Source organism: Leopardus geoffroyi, chromosome B3 (genome assembly GCF_018350155.1).
Source record: "Leopardus geoffroyi isolate Oge1 chromosome B3, O.geoffroyi_Oge1_pat1.0, whole genome shotgun sequence".
Lineage (NCBI taxonomy): Eukaryota > Metazoa > Chordata > Mammalia > Carnivora > Felidae > Leopardus > Leopardus geoffroyi.
This window is the reverse complement of record NC_059337.1, coordinates 119,596,605-119,616,314: the sequence shown is the minus strand read 5'-3', so window position 1 is coordinate 119,616,314 and position 19,710 is coordinate 119,596,605. Positions and strand designations below refer to the sequence as shown.

At 44.7% G+C, this 19,710-nt stretch overlaps 1 protein-coding gene across 1 annotated transcript; it reads right to left on the bottom strand.

The window, feature by feature from the left end:
* Positions 1-18,056: 18,056 nt before the first annotated feature.
* On the bottom strand, positions 18,057-18,362 carry LOC123582021 (NADH dehydrogenase [ubiquinone] 1 alpha subcomplex subunit 3-like). The gene has a single exon (XM_045448224.1). The coding sequence runs from the start codon at positions 18,360-18,362 to the stop codon at positions 18,114-18,116; it is 249 nt and encodes an 82-aa protein (XP_045304180.1). The 3' UTR covers positions 18,057-18,113.
* Positions 18,363-19,710: the final 1,348 nt, after the last annotated feature.

Below are 19,710 nucleotides of genomic sequence, written 5' to 3'. Positions count from 1 at the left end.
TTAAAAAAAAAAAAAGATAGCCCTTGGTCTATAATAGGAATTAGAAATGATTTTTTTTTTTCTGATTTTGTGGTTTATAAGTGGACTTTGCTTATGGAAGTTTTTATCCTGAAGAAATCTTTTTATTTTTACATATATCGACCATATCTGCTTTTCTTTAATGGATTCCAGATTTGGTAAATTTTAATTTAGCTTTATTTACACTGTTAAGATTAAGTGTTACAAAATCAAGGTCTTGGCCATCAGGTGTCCAAACACCAAAATCCCAGATTCCCAGCAATAACTAAATCAAATCCTACAAGGAGACATCTTTAGTTAATATGTACCTTGCTTTGAACAAAATTCAGATTTAGGAAGCAGATGAGTTGGAGGTAATCCTTCACTTCTAAAGGGACATACAATAGAAAAGCTTCCTTTAAATAATGAGCTAAGCTAAGTAATTAACTGGGTTTAAATTTATAACTTTCCAGGGCTTGCATAAGTGGGGGGGTCACCTGTATTTGCATCACCTACAAAAAACAAGTTCTGAATTGAGTGACGCATCTACTGAGCACTGACTGGGTAGTGACAAGTCTGAGAGCCCGAGCTGTGGAGTGTGATGGCAGGGCCGAAATTTCCAGCTCTGCCCTTGTGTGCCGCTGAACAAGTTTTCTCATGTCTCCAGACCTAATTCCTCACCTAAAAAATGATGAGAATAATACTGGAGAGGTTGCTATGAGGATTAAATGAAAAGGGCTTATGAAATTCTTGGCACAGGCCTAATGATAAAGGCTCAGCAAATGACGCTTCTATTCGATTTAGCTGTGCAACTCATTCTCTATGGAGATTTTGAAGAACTCATCCCTCTGTCCATTAAATCAACTTATCCACTCAGTGCCTTATTAAATAACTTCTATATCATTTCCTATTCAGTTATTCATTTACTCATACCACTCATACATTCGCTCATGCACTGGCAGATATATATGAGCTCCTACTATATGCCAGGTCCTGGGCTAGCCCTGAGGACACAGTGATATCTACAGACCTGATTCCAGATTCTAGAGTCTGAAGGTTAAGGCACAAAAGTCTTCTCGTTCATTCCACACATAATACCACAAACACCTATTGTGTTTACTGTACCCAAAGGCCCTAAATCCAATGGCTGACAGTTACCCCATGACATCATAAGCTCCTGGTTTCCTTTCTTTATTCTTTGTTCCTTTTCTTCTCCCTCCATCACCTCCTCCCCACCACACTTTCCTGCTACCCTCTCTCTGCCTCTGCCCAGGCCTCTTCTACCTTTACCAGAGTCCCTTGGCGATTCCCAAAAAAAAACAGATAACAATTCGGACTCTGGAGTCTGACCAGCCTGATTTGACTCTCAGCTCTTCTACTTCCCAGTTAAGGGAACTGAAACAAATCTGACCCCCAGTTTTCTCATCTGTAAAATGGGGATGATATCCCCTTTTTCAAATGATTAAATTAAATGGTGATGTCACTCTTTGGCTGTGAAGAAAATATTTAAAATACCAGGGAGATAGGGGCACCTGGGTGGCTCAGTCAGTTAAAGAGCCCAACTTCAGCTCAGGTCATGATCTCATGGTTCGTGGGTTCATGGGGTCTTGGGTTCAAGGCCCGCATCTGGCTCTGCACCGCCCTCTGTGTGTGTGCCTCTCTCTCTGACTCTCCTCCTTGTGCTCAAAATAAACACTAAAAAATAATAATAAACATCAAAAATAAACATTAAAAAATAATAATAAAATACCAGGGAGATATGATTATCAATTCAAATCACACTGGGTAGAGCATCTACCCTATGTAGCCATTATTCTCAGTGCTGTGTAAGACACACGAAGAGCTGTGTCATCTCTTCCAATCAGAAGCCATAGCCCAGGGGGAAGGAGGGAGTGCTCCAGAAGGGCTACCATTACTAGCTGTTGCCAAGGGAAGGAACAAGCTATTCCTTGAGCCCCTCACTCCTGGACACTGGCCTTTCTCAGAGACCCGTGCTGAGCGGGCTGTCAGGCTGTTGCTGACTTCTCTGGTTTCATTTGCAACTCCAATCTGGAATTATCTATAGCTTTAAAGACATTTAATTCGGTGGTAAGTTTGAATATAGACTGGTCTTGGCATATACTAAGGATTAATGTTAATTTGTTAGAAGTGATAATAGTAAAATATGTCCTACATTTTCAGATATATGTGTAAGAACTTAGGCATGAAATGATAGGACCTCGGGTATTGGCTTTTTTTTTTTTTAAGTTTATTTATTTTGAGAGAGACAGAGACAGTGTGAGTGGGGGAGGGGCAGAGAGAATCCCAAGCAGGCTCTGCACTGTCAGGACAGAGCCCAACGCAGGCTTCCATCTCACGGAAATTGTGAGATCGTGACCTGCGCAGAAACCAAGGGTCAGACGCTTAGCCAACTGAGGCACCCAGGCACCCCGGTATTCACTTTTTAAAAACCAGAGGAGAAGAAAAGAGTAAGATATATATATCAAAGTGCTGATAATTATTATTCTAATCAGGGACTCATTTTGCCATTCATTCAGGGCGATTCATTATGTTATTCTCCACATTTTGGTGTATTTCATAAGTTTAATAATAGAAAGGTTAGGGGCGCCTGGGTGGCGCAGTCGGTTAAGCGTCCGACTTCAGCCAGGTCACGATCTCGCGGTCCGTGAGTTCGAGCCCCGCGTCGGGCTCTGGGCTGATGGCTCAGAGCCTGGAGCCTGTTTCCGATTCTGTGTCTCCCTCTCTCTCTGCCCCTCCCCCGTTCATGCTCTGTCTCTCTCTGTCCCAAAAATAAATAAAAACGTTGAAAAAAAAATTAAAAAAAAAAAATAGAAAGGTTAAATATTTATTTTTGAGGAGTGGGAGCATCACTTCATGGAAACAAGGGAGAAGGAAACTTGCCCACAGGCAGCATTCCCGCCTAGGTGGAGGTGCGCAGGTGCCTGGTGGGCAAAGTCATTGGACACAGGGATTGACACTTTTTCCTGAAGGCCTTTGCTAGGCACCCTTTGAGCTACAGGCTTCATTCACACAGCAGTTGTCCTTAGGGAATTTACCTGGCTCGGGATGAAGGCTTGTGGATAACTAGCTCCTCCCCTGGCCCCTAGGGAACAATCACAGGTACACAACCAGAACAGCCAGACCTCAAACAAGGTTTCCAGGGCTCATAGTCCTCTCCCCATAAGGTCCTTGCATTTCTTCTGTCACCTCTGTTTCAACCATAAAGAGGAGGCACCACCGGAGGAGGCCACACCCAAGTTCACCCAATCATTCTGGTCTTAACCTCAGGCCTGGTGCCCTTGATCTTGGTTAACTAATTCCCAATTTCCTCTACTCACACCACCACACTCAGGTAACCACCTTAGCTACCTTCCAGAGTTTCTTTTTATAAGTATAAGCAAATACAAATATACATCCTCCGAGTATGTTTTAAATAGGCTTAAAACTAACAACAAAGCAAACTGAAAACAGGGAAAATTGCCAAGTGTTCCAGGTTAAGAGCGAAGTCTGGGAATTGTTGGCCTGTGGATAAGATCTAAAGCCAAGGGGGTAGAAGTGATAACAGATATTGGAGGAAGACAGGGGGAACAAGAGGAAAGAAAAAAAAAAAAAAAAAGGGACCAACCCCTAGAGTCTGAGCCGGAGGAAAAAAAAAAAACAAAGAAACGAAAAATCAGAGGAGAATATTTGAAGAAGAATGGAGTAAGTCATCAATTGTGTTACTTGCTTCTAATGTGTAGGTAGATCTGCACAAACCCGCCTGGAAAGATGGCCAACTTAAGAGGGAGTTCGAGTAAAATGTATTTTCCGATCCAGTTTTTGCAAAAATGCATCTAATCAATATGTATCTACACATGTTCAGTGAGAAGAAAGAAGTCTGCAAAACATTAAAGAGAGCAAACGACCAGGGGAAAATCCTCGTGAGCGTTATTTGTAGGAAGAGGTGGCTTTTTTACTTGGCACACTTCAATTTGGTTAGTACAATTTTTTACCATAAGAACACATTCTTTTTGTAAATAAAACAGATTTGGAAAAGAGAGGAGACTACTGGTTACAGCCATCTATATTCGGAATATTTTTAAAAATATTTTATTTATCTTAAGTAAGCTCTACGCCCACTGTGGGGCTCTGAAGTCAAGACCTAAGGTCAAGCCTCTCATGCTCTACGGACTCTGCCAGGTGCCCGGTATTCCGAATTTATGAGCTGGAGAGATTAAGATTAAAAGCCCTGGCTTCAGAACCTAATAAACAAGAGTTTAAACCCAACTCTACCCCACAAACAAATAACCTCTCTAAAGATCAGTTTCCTCATCTATAAAACGGTAATTATAATGATAATTACCTCATAGATTGTGATAAAGATTAAATGAGGAAACGTAGATAAAGCACTTAGTACAGTGACTCACACAGAAAAGGCTCAGTTAATAGTAGCTAGCTTTTAGGAGTTCTTGGCTGGCTTAGTCGGTAGGGGGTGTGTGTGACTCTTGATCTCGGGGGTTGTGGGTTCAAGACCCACTTTGGGTGTAGAGATTGCTTAAAAATAGAATCTTAAGGGGCGCCTGGGTGGCGCAGTCGGTTAAGCGTCCGACTTCAGCTCAGGTCACGATCTCGCAGTCCGTGAGTTCGAGCCCCGTGTCAGGCTCTGGGCTGACGGCTCAGAGCCTGGAGCCTGTTTCCGATTCTGTGTCTCCCTCTCTCTCTGCCCCTCCCCCGTTCATGCTCTGTCTCTCTCTGTCCCAAAAATAAATAAACGTTGAAAAAAAATTAAAAAAAAAATAAATAAAATAGTTATTACCAGATCTCGGGGTTCCTGGGTGGCTCAGTCAGTTAAGCATCTGACTTTGGCTCAGGTCCTGATCTCTCAGTTCATGTGTTCAAGCCCCACATCAAGCTCTGTGCTGACAGCTCAGAGCCTGGAGCCTGCTTCACATTATATGTCTCCCTCTCTCTCTGACCCTCCCCTGCTTGCATTCTGTCTCTCTCTCTCTCTCTCTCTCTCTCTCAAAAATAAATAAACATACAAAAATTTTTTAATAGTTATTACTAGATCAAACCAGCCAATCAGAGAGGTACAAACTTGGACCACATTATTTTGGTCCCTCTAGAATTGCTGTCACTGCAATGCTTGTTCTGAGTCATGCTTTGAACCTTCACAGGTCATGCCAGGGAACTCAGGAGGGACCCTGTGTCCACTGGAGGGAATGTGCAAGACGATCCTCAGAATTTCCTTGTCTATCTACATTTTCTCTCATTCTTTTTAATTTTTATTTTTGTGTTTTATAATGCACATAATATTGCATTAGTTCATTGGTGCATATGTATAGTTTATAAGCAAATACACCTATACTTGGGAGTTTAACAATTTTTAGCCATGGGATGTTACCCTATAAAGTTTAGAAAGCAATGTCTTCTTTAGGAGTTCTCTCAGACTCAAGGTCACAAAAAGCTTCTTTTCTCCCAAGCAATTGGTTTATTATCTCTAATGAATAAGATCACTCCTATCATTGAATGCCTTGCTTTTGGCTTCAGCTGCTAGGCACCTCAGAGCCAAGTTCATAACCCAGCCCTGTGTACAGAATGCCTGTGGTTGGCATCCTGAGATTTGTAGTTACGAGTACAGATTTTGGAACCACACTCCCTGTGTGCAAATCCTACTAGTGTGAACTTAGGCAAGTTGCTTAATCTCTCTGTGCCTCTATTTCCTTAAAATGTAAAATGATAATTATAGGAGTAATTACCTCATAGGATTATTACAAAGATTATTACAAAGAGATGATGCATATAAAGCAATTAGCACAGGGCACCTGGCTGGCTCAGTCAGTAGAGCATGCAACTGTTAATCTCAGGGTCATGAGTTTGAGCCCCATGTTGGGGGAAGAGTTCACTTAAAAATTTGTTTTCTACTATTAAAACAATAATCCAGCAATCAGAACAGTACTCAGCATATACTAAGCACTCAAATATTATTCATATTGTTATTCTTGGCTCTCATTCTATGATTTCCTACTCTTGCTTTTCTTCAGCCCCATTTCTGCTACTCTTTATGTATTTTAGTAAGATATTTCCAACCTTCTTTTGGAAAGAGCATAAGCAAGCAACTATATAAATAAATTTTTAATACACCGGTCATTGTGTCCAGTGCTTGAAGAATACAAAGATAAACAAAGATCGTTTCTGTCTTCAAGGAAATCCTCGGTCTAGTCGGGGAGACATATCCACAAATAGTTATAACCAAGTACAGAATGTGGTAAGACACGCAGTTAAGGTGCCCACGAGGACACGGAGCAGCCAAGATATGTGAAGTGTTCCTTGGGAGGGTGGCATGGGAGCCACGCTGCCCGGGAGACAAGGATGATGAAACAGGAATTCCAGGTGGAGGGAACAACGGATGATCCAAGACGGACTCCCCAGAACTGATGTGCTATCCATGCTGGGCATGGTGGGAGTGCTCAATAAAGCCTTGCTTTTTGACTATTCGATTCAAGTGGTGGGAAAAGGGGTAGGAAGAGACAACAGGACAATGCCCAAGGGCACCTTCCTTTTTCAAGACAGTGAAAAAAATAAGATTGGAACCAAATCCTCTGAGGTGGGAAGATCAACTTGGCTGCCAAGAAACAGGTGCGGACACCAAAGTAAGCAATTGCTTTGAGGGAGGAGGAAATGGAAGGCTTGGGGGTAAGAAATAGGAGGGGTCCTCTGCCCAGATCCATCTGCCATGCAGAACCAATGCCCAAAGCCCCTAACATTTCCCCTTGGACTCAGAGATAGAAGTCTCCTTTTTTCTCATGGTGCCTTCAACTCTGGGTCGTCCAGAACCACATTTTGGCCCAATCTTTTAAAGTGTTCTATCACTTCTAAGCAGGGTGACCCCAGATGACTTTGGTCACACACTCCCTTTCTCTGGAGGTATATGGAGAGTGCATCTGAAAATGAGGGGTCCAATCACAGTTATTTTTCAGCCCCAAATGTCCCTAAGAAGTGACAACATGAGGGCGTTTGACTGGCTCAGTCAGTACAGCATTTGACTCTTGATCTTGGGATCATGAGTTTGAGCCCCACGTTGGGGGTAGAGATTACTTTAAAAAATTTTTTTTAATGTTTTTATTTATTTTTGAGACAGAGAAAGACAGAGCATGAGCAGGGGAGGGGCGGAGAGAGAGGGAGACACAGAATCTGAAGCAGGCTCCAGGCTCCAAACTGTCAGCACAGAGCCCGACGTGGGGCTCGAACTCACGAACTGTGAGATCGTGACCTGAGCCAAAGTCGGACGCTTAACCGACTGAGCCACCCAGGCGCCCCTAGAAATTACTTTTAAAATAATAATGATAAATAAATAAAATCTTTAAAAGAAGTGACAGAGTGTGGTAAGCAAAGTATAAAATTTGGGGTTGGGCAGAGCTGGTTTAATTCTAGCTTCTGACAAGGTGCTAACCCAGCTGAGCCATAAATTCTGCACCTGTAAAATGGAGATCTCAAGGGGCACCTGGCTGGCTCAGTTGGTGGAGTGGCCAACTCTTGATCTCCAGATCTTGAGTTTGAGCCACCGGTCAGGTGGAGAGGTTACTTAAAGAAAGAAATGGAGATGTCAATGTTTGCCTCAAGGGCTTGTCTGGGAGGATTATGCAATACAGTATACAAGTGACTGGTACTCAGAGATCTCTGAGCTCCCTCCATTCCTGAAAAGGAATAAGCTACTGCTTACTGAGCACCTCTACTGTGTCAGGCACTGTCATCTGTGTTCCCAGTTTGCCAATGAGCTGGTGGCGCAGGTCTTTCAGAATGCAGTGAACTCTTTATTTCTGCCTTGAAGACTTGATGTCTTAAAATCAAGTGATCAACTTCTAGAATACCTCAGGTGTCATCAGTAAGTTTGGTACTACTCAGGGCTATGCTTACATAAGTCTAGAGATAATTTGAGGTGACCCCAGGCCCTTTCTTTTCCCAGAAGGAGAAGAGCAGGTGATATCTGTTTACATTTCATGTAAAGATGGGGTGCCTGGGTGGCTCAGTCAGTTGAGCGTCTGACTCTTGATAACGGCTCAGGTCATGATTTCATGATTCGTGAGTTCAAGCCCCACACCGGGCTCTGCGCTGACAGTGCAGAACCTGCCTGGGATTCTCTCTCACCCTCTCTCTCTCTGCTCCTCCCCCCATGCACACGCACTCTCTCAGAAATAAATTTTTAAAAATTAAATTTAAAAAATTTTTCATGAGAAAGTTTACAACTTCTTTTTCCTTTCTTCTGTTTCTTTAAGTTGCTATTTCCCAAGTTGGCCGCTCAGAGGAATCACCTGAAAAGGTTAAAAAAGAGGTGCCTCCTTCCCGCCCCAAGAAATTGTGATGTAATTGTCTGGTGTGCAACCTGCGCCTCTGGATTTTTTTAAATTCCCAGGTGTTCTAAAGATTTTTTTTTAAGTTTTTATTTATATATTTATTCTTTTAATGCCCCTCACCCCTTTAGCCCTTCCCCCCACCCAACACCCTACCAGCAACCCTCAGTTTGTTCTCTGTATTTAAGAGTTTCCCTCTCTGTTTTTGTATTATTTTTGCTTCCCTTCCCTTATGTTTATGTGTTTTGTATCTTAAATTCTACATATGAGTGAAATCATATGATATTTGTCTTTCTCTGACTTCTTTCTCTTTTTTTTCTTAATGTTTTATTTATTTTTGAGAGGGAGAGTGCGAGCGGGGGAGGGACAGAGAGAGACGGGAACAGAAGATCTGAAGCCGCTTCTGCGCTGACAGCAGCAAACCTGATGTGAGACTCGAACTCACAAACTTTAAGATCATGACCTGAACCAATGTCAGACGTTCAACCAGTTGAGCCACCCAGGCACCTCTCTGACTGACTTATTTCACTTAGCGTAATACAGTCTAGTTCCATCCACGGTGTTGCAAATGGTATTTACTTATTGAAGTAAACTCTACCCCCAACGTGGGGCTCAAATTCACAACCCTGAGATCAAGAGCTCTACCAACTGAGCCAGCCAGGCACCCCGATTACTTTACACTTTTAACAGCTGCAGAATATTTTATTGCCGGGATTACAATAATGTGTTTGAGCAATCCCTCGCAACTGACATTTAAGTTGTTTCCAGTTTTTCTCTATTATAAACAACGTGCAAGAGACATATTTGCACACATTGTGCAAACATTTCTATAAGATTCATGAAGTGGAATTGCTTAGTCAAAGAACATAATATGTGGATAGGTATTGATACACTTATGTTTTTATTTCTGTGTTTCAGTAAATGAACGAAGGAAGCACTTTGTATTGTCTTTTATTTTTAGAAAAAAAATTTTTTAATGTTTTTAGAGAGACAGAGACAGAGCATGAGCAGGAGAGGGGCAGAGAGAGAGGGAGACACAGAATGTGAAGCAGGCTCCAGGCTCTGAGCTGTCAGCACAATGCCCGACATGGGGCTCGAGCCCATGAACTGAGAGGTCATGAACTGAGCTGAAGTCAGATGCTCAGCTGACTGAGCCACCCATGCACCCCTAGATTTTTTTTAATGTTTATTTATTTTTGAGAGAGAGAGAGCACATGCCTGTGGGAGAGGGAAAGAGACAGAGGGAGAGGATCCCAAGCGTAGAGTCCAATGCAGGCCTTGAACTCACAAACCATGAGATCACGACCTGAGCAGAAAGCCAACTTTTAACCGACGGAGCTGCCCAGGCACCCCACTTTGTGTTGTCTTTTGCTCAGTACATACATGGAATTACTGTGATTGAAGTGGCCTCTGAGGATGGGATCTTTGGCCCTTTGAGGTTGAGGGCTAGCAGGGCTGCTGACCATGACCACAACCGTAGTTATATTGCAGCTTTTCTCTCCAAGGCAAGAGGTGGCCAGGGTGCAGAGTTTTCCTTCCTCTCCCTGCAGGGTGCCTTTTGGTGTGTTGGCCCATAGCCTAGGAAGTTGGAGGCACTTTGGGAGGCTATCAGGAGAAGTGGCCCATGTCACTGTGAATCAGCCACACTCATTTTGACTGAAGCTAGGTCCTGTCCACAGGGGCAGGGCCTACAAGAAATGGAGGGTCAGGGAGCAGCAAATCCCAGCCATGCTCGAATGTGGACAGGGCTTCTCACAGAGGGGGGCCAAAGAACTGTCCCTTTTCCTAGCCTGTCCTGCCAAACTGGTATTTGAAACAAAATGTGGGCTCTTCCGGAGGCCATCTAGGAGGGCAAGGGGAACTCAGGTGGGGCCAGCCCAAGACCCTGGAAGGGTCAGGATGATGGCCTGTCTGATTTTGGAGCCAGTTGGTAAACACGCAAACAGCAGAGACTGAGGAATTGTGCAAGAGAATTTGAGGAAGGGGTTACCCAACGGTCCTCAGATTCACACTCAAGGTAGGGGGTGGTGGGGCGGGGGGGGGGGGGGGGGGGGGGGCGGAGACCAGGGCTCACACCCTGAAGTGTTGTTGACAGCTGATTGCCAGCTGACTGTGTGGAGGCCTGGGGCGAGCCTCTCCTCTCTGGGCCTCTTTCCTTGTCTGAAAAATTGGGTCCATACTCATTTCACCTTGGGTTGCTGTGAGAATTAAGCGAGGGAACAGATGTAAAGGCATTTAGCACTGTCCCCAGCACACAGGAGTAGCTGGGCTGGGAAGCCATGCAAAAAGACAGGGACCAATATCCTACAGGGCAGCCCCCATGGGGGGCCTGGAATCAGGACCACAAGGACCAGGGAAGCCACTTCCGCGTGCTGTCGCTGGGTGGGATGTCTTGTCCTGGACAAAAGGCTCGAGCCTTCAGCCCAGGATTCTAGCATGTGGCCCTGAGCACAGAACCCCTGTCAGTATTTCTGCTGCCCTGGCTATGCTCCACGGGCAACTACCTTCCACCTCCAGGGAACTATGAGGAGAGTCTCAGGGTCTAGTGGCCCCGTGGCCCAGGCTGTGGCCAGGAGGGAGAGAGGGAGTGGTAGCGGTGGTGGGGAAGCTGTAAAAAAATGTAAATAGTGCAGTGTGGAGCATGGCTCCAGCTGTCTGGCACTCACCGGAGCTGGCAAGAGCCCGAGGAAGGAGCCCCAGACCCCGGGCGCCTTTTGTCCCTGGGTCTTGGCTATGTAAAAGGTGGGGGAAGGGACAAGAATTCTTGGAACTTGTCCATTCATTGGAGCCCCCCTGCTGCCAGCAGGTGCGAGAATGGGGGAGGGAGATGCGGACTCTGGCCTGGAAGGTTTAGAAATAAGAATTGCAACTCAGCATGCAGTGAACTGACAAACAGATTCCTCAGGTTCCAGCCTCCTAGGCTGTGAACCTTCAGGCCAGCCAGACTCCATCCTGCTTTGAATGCGGCCATGAACCGGTTCCCCGCGCTCCAACTGGCTTTCCCAACTCCCCTCTCGCCAGTTCCCAAATCCCAGCTTGGTGTACCCTACCAAAGAACGCTGCTTCGCCGGGCCTACTCCCAGGGTTGTCTGATTTTCTGAGGTTTTGGTTTGTTTCCATTTTGCAGCTCCTCTGTGGCTGCCAGGGCCTTCTCCAAAGCATCACATTCAGGCATTAGACATTACTTGGCCTGAGGTCTTAGAAAAAGCAGTGTGGGGAGAGGAAGGACTTGTAACCATGCAAACCTGAATCCCAACCCTGCTCTGCCCTTCCCAGTTGAGCGCACGTTGCTAACCTAAAGCCGTGGTTTTCTGTAGGTACATGGGAATTTCTTTTGTTCCTACTTCTCAAGGTTTTTGTGCAAGTTAAATGCTGAGTTAAGGTTTAGAAAGCTCTTAGCACAATACGTGGCACAGAATACGTGCTCAACGACTATGAAATTATTCCCCTTAATAATCATAGGAACATAAGGCAGAACCTCCCTACAGTCTTGTTTCAATTTGTATTTGTATTTCGCTCTTGCCAGAGAGAGTAATCTTTTTTTTCTTTTTTTCTCGTGTTTACTGGCCCTTTGTGTTTCTTATGTGAATCGTCTGTTCGTTTCCATCATCGGTTCTTTTAGGGGTTTATTTATTCATTTATTTTATTTTTTGTCTTTGGTTTAATGATGGGTAGGACATCTTGGTACATTCTGAAATTCTTTGTTAATATAATTTGCAGGATTTTTTTCTTTTGGTCTGTCACTTGCTTTTCGGCTTTTTGACGTCTTCCAACATACAAAGCCTGTTTTTCTTTCTACACAGTGTATGTCCAAATCTGCCCATAAGAGCTGGTCCTCTATAGACTGATTTACTTGGCAGTTTGCGGGCCTCAGTGACTCTCCCCTCGACCAGCGCACCGCCCAGGGCTCTCTTAGACCTTCCATTGTTCTCTAAATGAACGTGAAAACCTGCTATAGTGCTGTTTGACCTATCCTGCAGTATTCTAGTTCTGTCCCCAAATGCACACACTCCCACCTACTGGTTTCTGGAAGGATCACAGCCTTCTTTTACTGGTTGGCTGATTTGGGGAAACTCCAAGATCTGACTGAGAAATTAATTAGCAGCTGAATGAGAATTTGGATGTCCTCCATTAACCCTCTCTTTGGGGCCCAGGACTGACTAGATCTCTCTATGCCTCACCAGCCCAGCCAGCTGCCCAGACTCACATTGACTGACCATTTACCTGATGCATTTCTGAGAAGCTGTGTGTAAATCTAATTTGATGGATTATATTTTAATGCTCTAGGAGAGAAGGAAATTAAAATAAATGTTATAAATTCTACTAGCTCATTTATTGGGCACTTATCACGTGCCATCTGCTGATGAAGCACTCTACCTAAAGACCTTATTTAATCCTCACGACAATAAAGAAATTCAAATTTCTCCATTTTATAGATAAGGAGCCTGAAGCTCAAAGGGATGGTTATGCAGCTCGGCCAAGGTCACCTAGCTGGGAGGTTGCCAGATAGGGCAAATAAACACGGCCCAAATTTGAATTTCATATAAATAACAAGTAATTTTTTTTTTTTTACTATAGCATATCTCAAGTACGCATGCAATATTTTATCTGGCAACTGTGGGAAATGTGAACTGGAGTCTAAGTCTTCTGATTCCCTGGCCTTCCAGGGGTGAGACCATGGAATTCTTTTGCGGGGAATTCTTTGAAAAGGGAAGAACATGCTTGTACTCACTTTTGGGCTCCACCTCAGACACGCTGAATAAAACTTCTGGTGGTGACATGTCCTAACAAGCACCCCAACTTCAAAGCCCTACTCCTTGGGGAGCCCTCTGCACTCTGAATTTTGAGAGCACTTTTGTGTGTATCCAGCTCCTCCTCACTGCAGAGACTGATAGGTAGACAGACACATTATGGGGCGTGCTGGGTGCTCGATGCTGGGTTGGACAGCAGCATAGTAGAGACCGTGATAGAAGGGGTAGGGGTGGGAGCAGTCAGATAGAAATTTCAGGAGATTAAAAAAAAAAAAAAAAAGGGGGGGGGCGCCTGGGTGGCTCAGTCGGTTAAGCGTCCGACTTCAGCTCAGGTCACGATCTCACGGTTCGTGAGTTCGAGCCCCGTGTCGGGCTCTGGGCTGATGGCTCAGAGCCTGAAGCCTGCTTCCGACTCTGTGTCTCCCTCTCTCTCTGCCCCTCCCCCATTCGTGCTCTGTCTCTCTCTGTCCCAAAAATAAATAAACGTTAAACAAAATTTAAAAAAAAAAAAAAGAAGTTTCAGGAGATACGCTTCAGCCAAGTCTCAAAGAGTCCATAGTTTTGTTTTCCTCCGAAGGGATATAACGCAGGATAATGGATATAACTTTTAGCCAGTAGTTATGTTTTGCAATAAGAGATAAATTCAGATGAAGAAGAAAGTGAGCACATGGGCTCCAGAGCCAGACATCTTGGTCACATCCACCTTTCACCACTTACTGGATATATGATCATGGCCATGGGACCAGTCGACCTTCTCCATGCTTCAATTTGTCTTCCGTGAAATGGACATAACAATATTATCTACCTCATTGGTTTGGCATACAATTAACTAATCCTTATAAAACGCCTACCACAGTTCCTGAAAGGTACTAGGCATGCATGGAGGTTCACATTGACGATTTCCCTTCTCTAGTAGATTTTTGCTTCAGCCTGCAGATGGGTTGTACTATCTCCATCCTTGACTTTGTGTCCTCCTCTAACTACTGAGTCATTATCTGTTCCTTTCCTATGGCACAACTCAGAGAGAATTGCATATTCCTAATTGCCTATTTCCGCTTCCTCACCTCCTTCTCTCTCCTGAACCCTCTCCATGGAATCTGCTCTTGGCAAGGTTGCTGATAAGCTTCACAGTGCAATGCCAGCAGGTAATTCTGTTTCTGTCTTTGTAACCCCATAGCAGCATTCAACACAGCTGATCTGGCCATGCCTCTTGAAGTTTTGCTCCCTTGGCCCCCAGAACACCACATTCACCTGGTTTCCTCCTCCTCCCTCCCTGCTGTTTCTTCTCCGTCTCCTTTACTGGCTCCTCCTCCTCCTCTCCTGGTCCTACTGCTAGATGTGAGAGTCCTGCAGGGCTCAGGCCTCTGACCTCTTCTCCTCTCTGTCAGATATGTCTCCTGAACTCAAGACTAATAGCCAGTTGCCTATGGAATATCACCACTGGGTGTCCAGTAGGCAACTTAGATTCAGCCTGTCCATAAACAAACTCATGACTTACCAACTGCCCCCACCTAGAATCTGTTCTTCCTTCAGAGTTTCCCATGTCAGTACTATGGTACTATGGTACTATCATTCACTGTTGTTCAGGCCAAAGCCTTTGAATTCCTCTTTGATTCCTCTTGTTCTCATTCCCCACATGCAAACTCAAATCCTGTTGGCGCTAGTTTCAAAATACATCCCAAATCCAATACTTCTCACTTCCTCTGAAGCAAGATTTCTTAGCTTTGGTGCTTTGGACATTCTGGACTAGGTAATTCTTTGTTGTGAGTCCTATGCATTATTATACGATGCTCAGCAACATCCCTGGCCTCTACCCACTAGATGCTGGTAGCATCTTCCTGGTTGTGACAACCAAAAATGTCTCCAGATATTGCCAAATGTCCCTAGCCTCGTTAATAGGGGATGGACAGGGTGGGGCAAAATCATCTTGGTTGAGAACCACATCTCCACAGCTACCATTCCATAATCTCAACCATTGTTATCTCTTACCAAATAGCTTCCTAACTGGTTTCCCTATCTCCATTCTACCTCTCCCTTCTCCACAGAGCAGCAACCAGAGAAATCCTTTTTTTTTTTCCTTCAATTTATTTATTTAAAGTAGGCTCCACGCCCAATGTGGGGCTTGAACTCTTGACTCAGATCAAGAGTCGCATGCTCTACCAACTGAGCCAGCCAGACACTCCTAGAGTAGTCTTTATAAATCGTAAGGCAACTCTTGTCACTCTTCTGTTTTCAACCCTCCAATGGTTTCCTGTAACATTAACCGTAAAACCCAGTGTCCTTATGATGGTGTGCAACACCCTACATGGTCTGGCCCTTGCTCGTTTCCCAACACTCTCCCCTTGCTCATTGCACTCCAGCAATGACTTCAAAGAAGCTGACTTCTTTGCTGCACCTTGAACACAACAAGAATATTCTTCCCTCAGGACATTTGTATCTGCCGCTCCCTTTATTCAGGATGCTATCTCTCAAAATCTGCCCCTTCCATCACTTTACTCAGGTTTGCTATTTAAACCTCCTCAGAGAGGGCTTCCCTGATCACTCTATCTCGAGGAGCACTGGGATTGCCATCCCTGTCTCCCCACATCCTGCATGATGGACACGAAGGTGTGCGGCCAGATCCCCTTCCTTGAGGAGGGACTTGTTGCCCAGCTGTTGGGAGTGTAGTCAGCAGACAGCTTTCAGCTCTCAGTCCCTTCAAGGATTGCCTCAGAGCAGAGTTGTCCAAGGTCGTGACCTTCCCTAGGTAGCCCACGTCCAAGCACTGATTGGGGCCAAGTAGAAAGGAGGAAACTCAGAGGGACCATTTTAGATCGGAAGTTCCCCATGGAGTCGACTGAGGCTATCATTAGATCTGCCTCTCAGCTTGATTTCTCCCTCTTGCCCCATCTTGCTTCCTTCCACTTGCACAGATGTGATCTGAGAGCATTCAGGGTGCTAAACATTCAGGATGTGTGTCCCAGGGGACTGTACCTATGACGCCCTCTATAGTGTTCTTGGACTTATATTTAATATCATTTTATTTGTTTATTGTATTATTTGCTTAAGGGCTGTGAAGGCAGGGACTTCGTTTTGAAACTGCTGTATCTCTGACACCTAGAACAATGCTGGGCACATACAGAATATGTGCTCAGTGAACACTTACTTGAATGTTGAATGAATTATTCTTTAACATTTAAAAAAACTTTTTTGATGTTTATTTATTTTTGAGAGAGAGAGAGAATGAGCAGGGAAGGGGCAGAGAGAGAGGGAGACACAGAATCCAAAGCAGGCTCCAGGCTCTGAGCTGTCAGCACAGAACCCGATGCGGGGCTCAAACCCACAAACTGCGAGATCATGACCTGAACTGAAGTCGGACGTTTAACCGACTGAGCCACCCAGGCACCCCTAACATTTTTTTTAGGTAAACTCTGTACCCAAAGAATTCATGACCTGAAGATCAAGAGTTTCATGCTCTAGGGGTGCCTGGGTGGTTCAGTAGGTCAAACATCTGCTTCTTGATCTCAGCTCAGGTCTTGATCTCAGGGTAGGAGGCTTATAACAGCATCAAATGCCCCATTGCACCCAGTGTTGGGCCTCGCATTGGGCATAGAGCCTACTTAAAAAAAGAAAAAGAAAAAAAAAAAAAAAAAAAAGGAAAGAGAGTCGCATGCTCTACCTACTGAGCCAGCCAGGTGCCCCTGAATGAATTATTCTTGTCCCCAGTCTCAGCTCCTCATTACTCTAAGATTACTCTGGAATCCTTGAGTGACTTCTAATATGAAGGCTCCAACTTTTTAACAGACGTGCAGCTCAGGGGGCATAATCTTTCTAAAATGATTTACTTCTGGAGCGGGAACAGGCCCACGTGTTTTCAAATCTAGAAGTCTGGACAGCAGGGCTCTGCTCAGCTAACAACTTTGTTCCTCCTGCTGTGTCCCCCTTTTGTCTGGAAACAAAGTTAGCATTCTAGTCTCATACTGGAAAGCTGCCTTGGGCCTTTGAACCAGCTACACTGCAGGTAGTTTGACCTTGTCAGCCTGTAGGATAAGTTTCAGATTAAGTGATTATTCTTGAGTGTTTTTACACACTGTTTCATCTTTTTCAAGAACATTCACATCACTCAGTAATGTCTCATGATGGCTGTGAGCTGCAGATTCATTTTATCATCCTAATTTTATGTACAGGAAGACTGGGGATTAGGGGGCTAGCTTCATCATTCCAAAAGTGTTTGCTGAACACTTTTTTTTTTAATGTTTATTTATTTATTGAGAGAGAGAGAGAGACAGAGCACGAGCAGGGGAAGGGAGGGAAGGGGCAGAGAGACAGCGAGACAGAATCCGAAGCAGGCTCCAGGCTCTGAGCTGTCAGCACAGAGCCCGACGCGGGGCTTGAACCCATGAATGGCGAGATCATGACCTGAGCTGAAGACGGATGCTTAACTGACTGAGCCACCCAGGCGCCCCTTGCTTAACACTTCTGTGTGCCAGGCACTGGGCTGGATGTTGCAGGATATAAGGATCACTAGGCAAGACAGGGGAGATAGGCAGAAACAACTTTGTCTATAACAGGTGTAAATCAAGAGCTGGGGGAGCCAGAAGGTGACTGAATTGTTTCTATACTGGGAGACAACTTTTGAGAAGGTTGCATTGTGTGGGTAACATTTCTTTTAACCCACTTTAGAGGCGCCTGGGTGGCTCAGTCGGTTAGGCGTCCCACTTTAGCTCAGGTCCTGATCTCATGATTTGTGGGTTCCAGCCCCGCGTCGAGCCCTGTGCTGACAGCTCAGAGCCTGGAGACTACTTTGGATTTGGTGTCTCCCTCTCTCTCTGCCCCTCCCCCTCTCACATTTTCTCTCTCTCTCTCTCTCTCATTCTCTCTCAAAAATAAATAATAAAAACATTTTTTTAATTTTTAAATAAAAAAACAAGCACTTTAGAGATGTCTGGGTGGCTCAGTTGGTTGAGTGTCCAACTCTTCTTTTTTTTTTTCTCTCTCACTTTTTGCATTTTATTGGCCACAGGGGAGGAGGCCTCCTCCAAGTTACCAGAGGTGTTCATAGTTTCTTTAGCCACTCCAAGCTTGGAACCTTGGGGTCCTGGGACTGGCTGGGCACATCGGGCATGTTCCCATCATCTTGGAGGGGCACTGGATAGTTGTTGGGCGTGGCCTGGTTGATCATGGTGGCATATTTGGTGAAAGGCCTAACGGTGGGCAGAATTATACCGAGGCCCCCAGTGGCGAAGGATGCCACCAGCACCTTGACCCAGGCATCCTTAAGGAAGGCTGCGAGTCTCCTGGCCATCCATCTTGGTCCTTGAGTGTTCAACTCTTGATTTTTTGGCTCAAGTCATGATCTCATGGTACGTGGGTTCGAGCCCCACATTGGGCTCCAATCCGAGAGTATGGAGCCTGCTTAGGATTCTCTCTCTCTCCTTCTCTCTCTGCCCCTCCCCAACTTGTGCGTATGCACACACACTCTCTCTCAAAATAAATAAATAAATAAACCTAAAAAAAGCACCACTTTAAATATACAAACTGTTTTGTTCAAACTGTCCTCTTTTTTCAATTTTACTTTTATTTATTCAAATTTTTAAAAATTTCTTTATTTTTAAGAGAAAGAGCAAGCAGGGGGGCAGAGAGAGAGGGAGAGAGAATCCCAAGCAGGGTTTGAACTCACGAACTGTGAGATCATGACCTGAGCTGAAACTAAGAGTAGGATGTTCAACTGACTAAGCCACCCAGGCACCCCTTATTTTTTTATTTGAAACAGAGAAAGAGAGAGAGACCCCACGAGTGGAGGGAGAGGGGCAGAGGAAGAGAGAGAGACAGAATCTTAAGCAGGCTCCACACCCAGTGTAGAGCCCGACTTGGGGCTCGATCCCATGACCCTGGGATCATGACCTAGGCCAAAACCAAGAGTCAGACTCTCAACCAACTGAGCCACCCAGGTGTCCTCAAACTGTCCTCTTTCTATTCTTTTCATTCCTAATTCTTACAGATTCCTATCATTTCCAATGGGTGCATACTCACACACCCACAAACATTGCATTGTAAAAGCAAAATATGGAGTATGGCTTCTTTTAAACATAACCATATTTTGGCTATATCCAAGGATATTCACTGCAGTATTCTATGTATTAGCAACATCCATCAGTAGGGAAGTGGATAAATAACGGTTCTTTTTTGGGTGACGTATTTTATAGCAGAAAAAAATGACGTAGGTATATATGGTATGGAACAATCGCTCCAAGATATACTATAAAGCATAAAAAACAAGTTGCAAGGTGGAGTGTTTAAAAGGAAAAGATGGGGGGCGCCTGGGTGGCTCAGTCGGTTAAGCAGTCAACTTCAGCTCAGGTCATGATCTCGCGGTTTGTGAGTTCGAGCCCCGTGTCGGGCTCTGTGCTGACAGCTCAGAGCCTGGAGCCTGCTTCAGATTCTGTGTCTCCCTCTCTCTGACCCTCCCCGTTCATGCTCAGTCTCTCTCTGTCTCAAAAATAAATAAACGTTAAAAAAAATTTAAAAATAAATAAATAAATAAATAAATAAATAAATAAATGGAAAAGATGGGTGTGTGAGTGTGTGTATATGTGTGTGTGTGTGAGAGACAGAGAGAGAGAGAGAAGAATCACACACAGAAATCTGCATAT

What these genes read in the sequence shown, in the direction of transcription:
- LOC123582021 (XM_045448224.1), bottom strand. Translation starts at nt 18,362, where the DNA reads ATGGCCAGGAGACTCGCAGCCTTCCTTAAGGATGCCTGGGTCAAGGTG.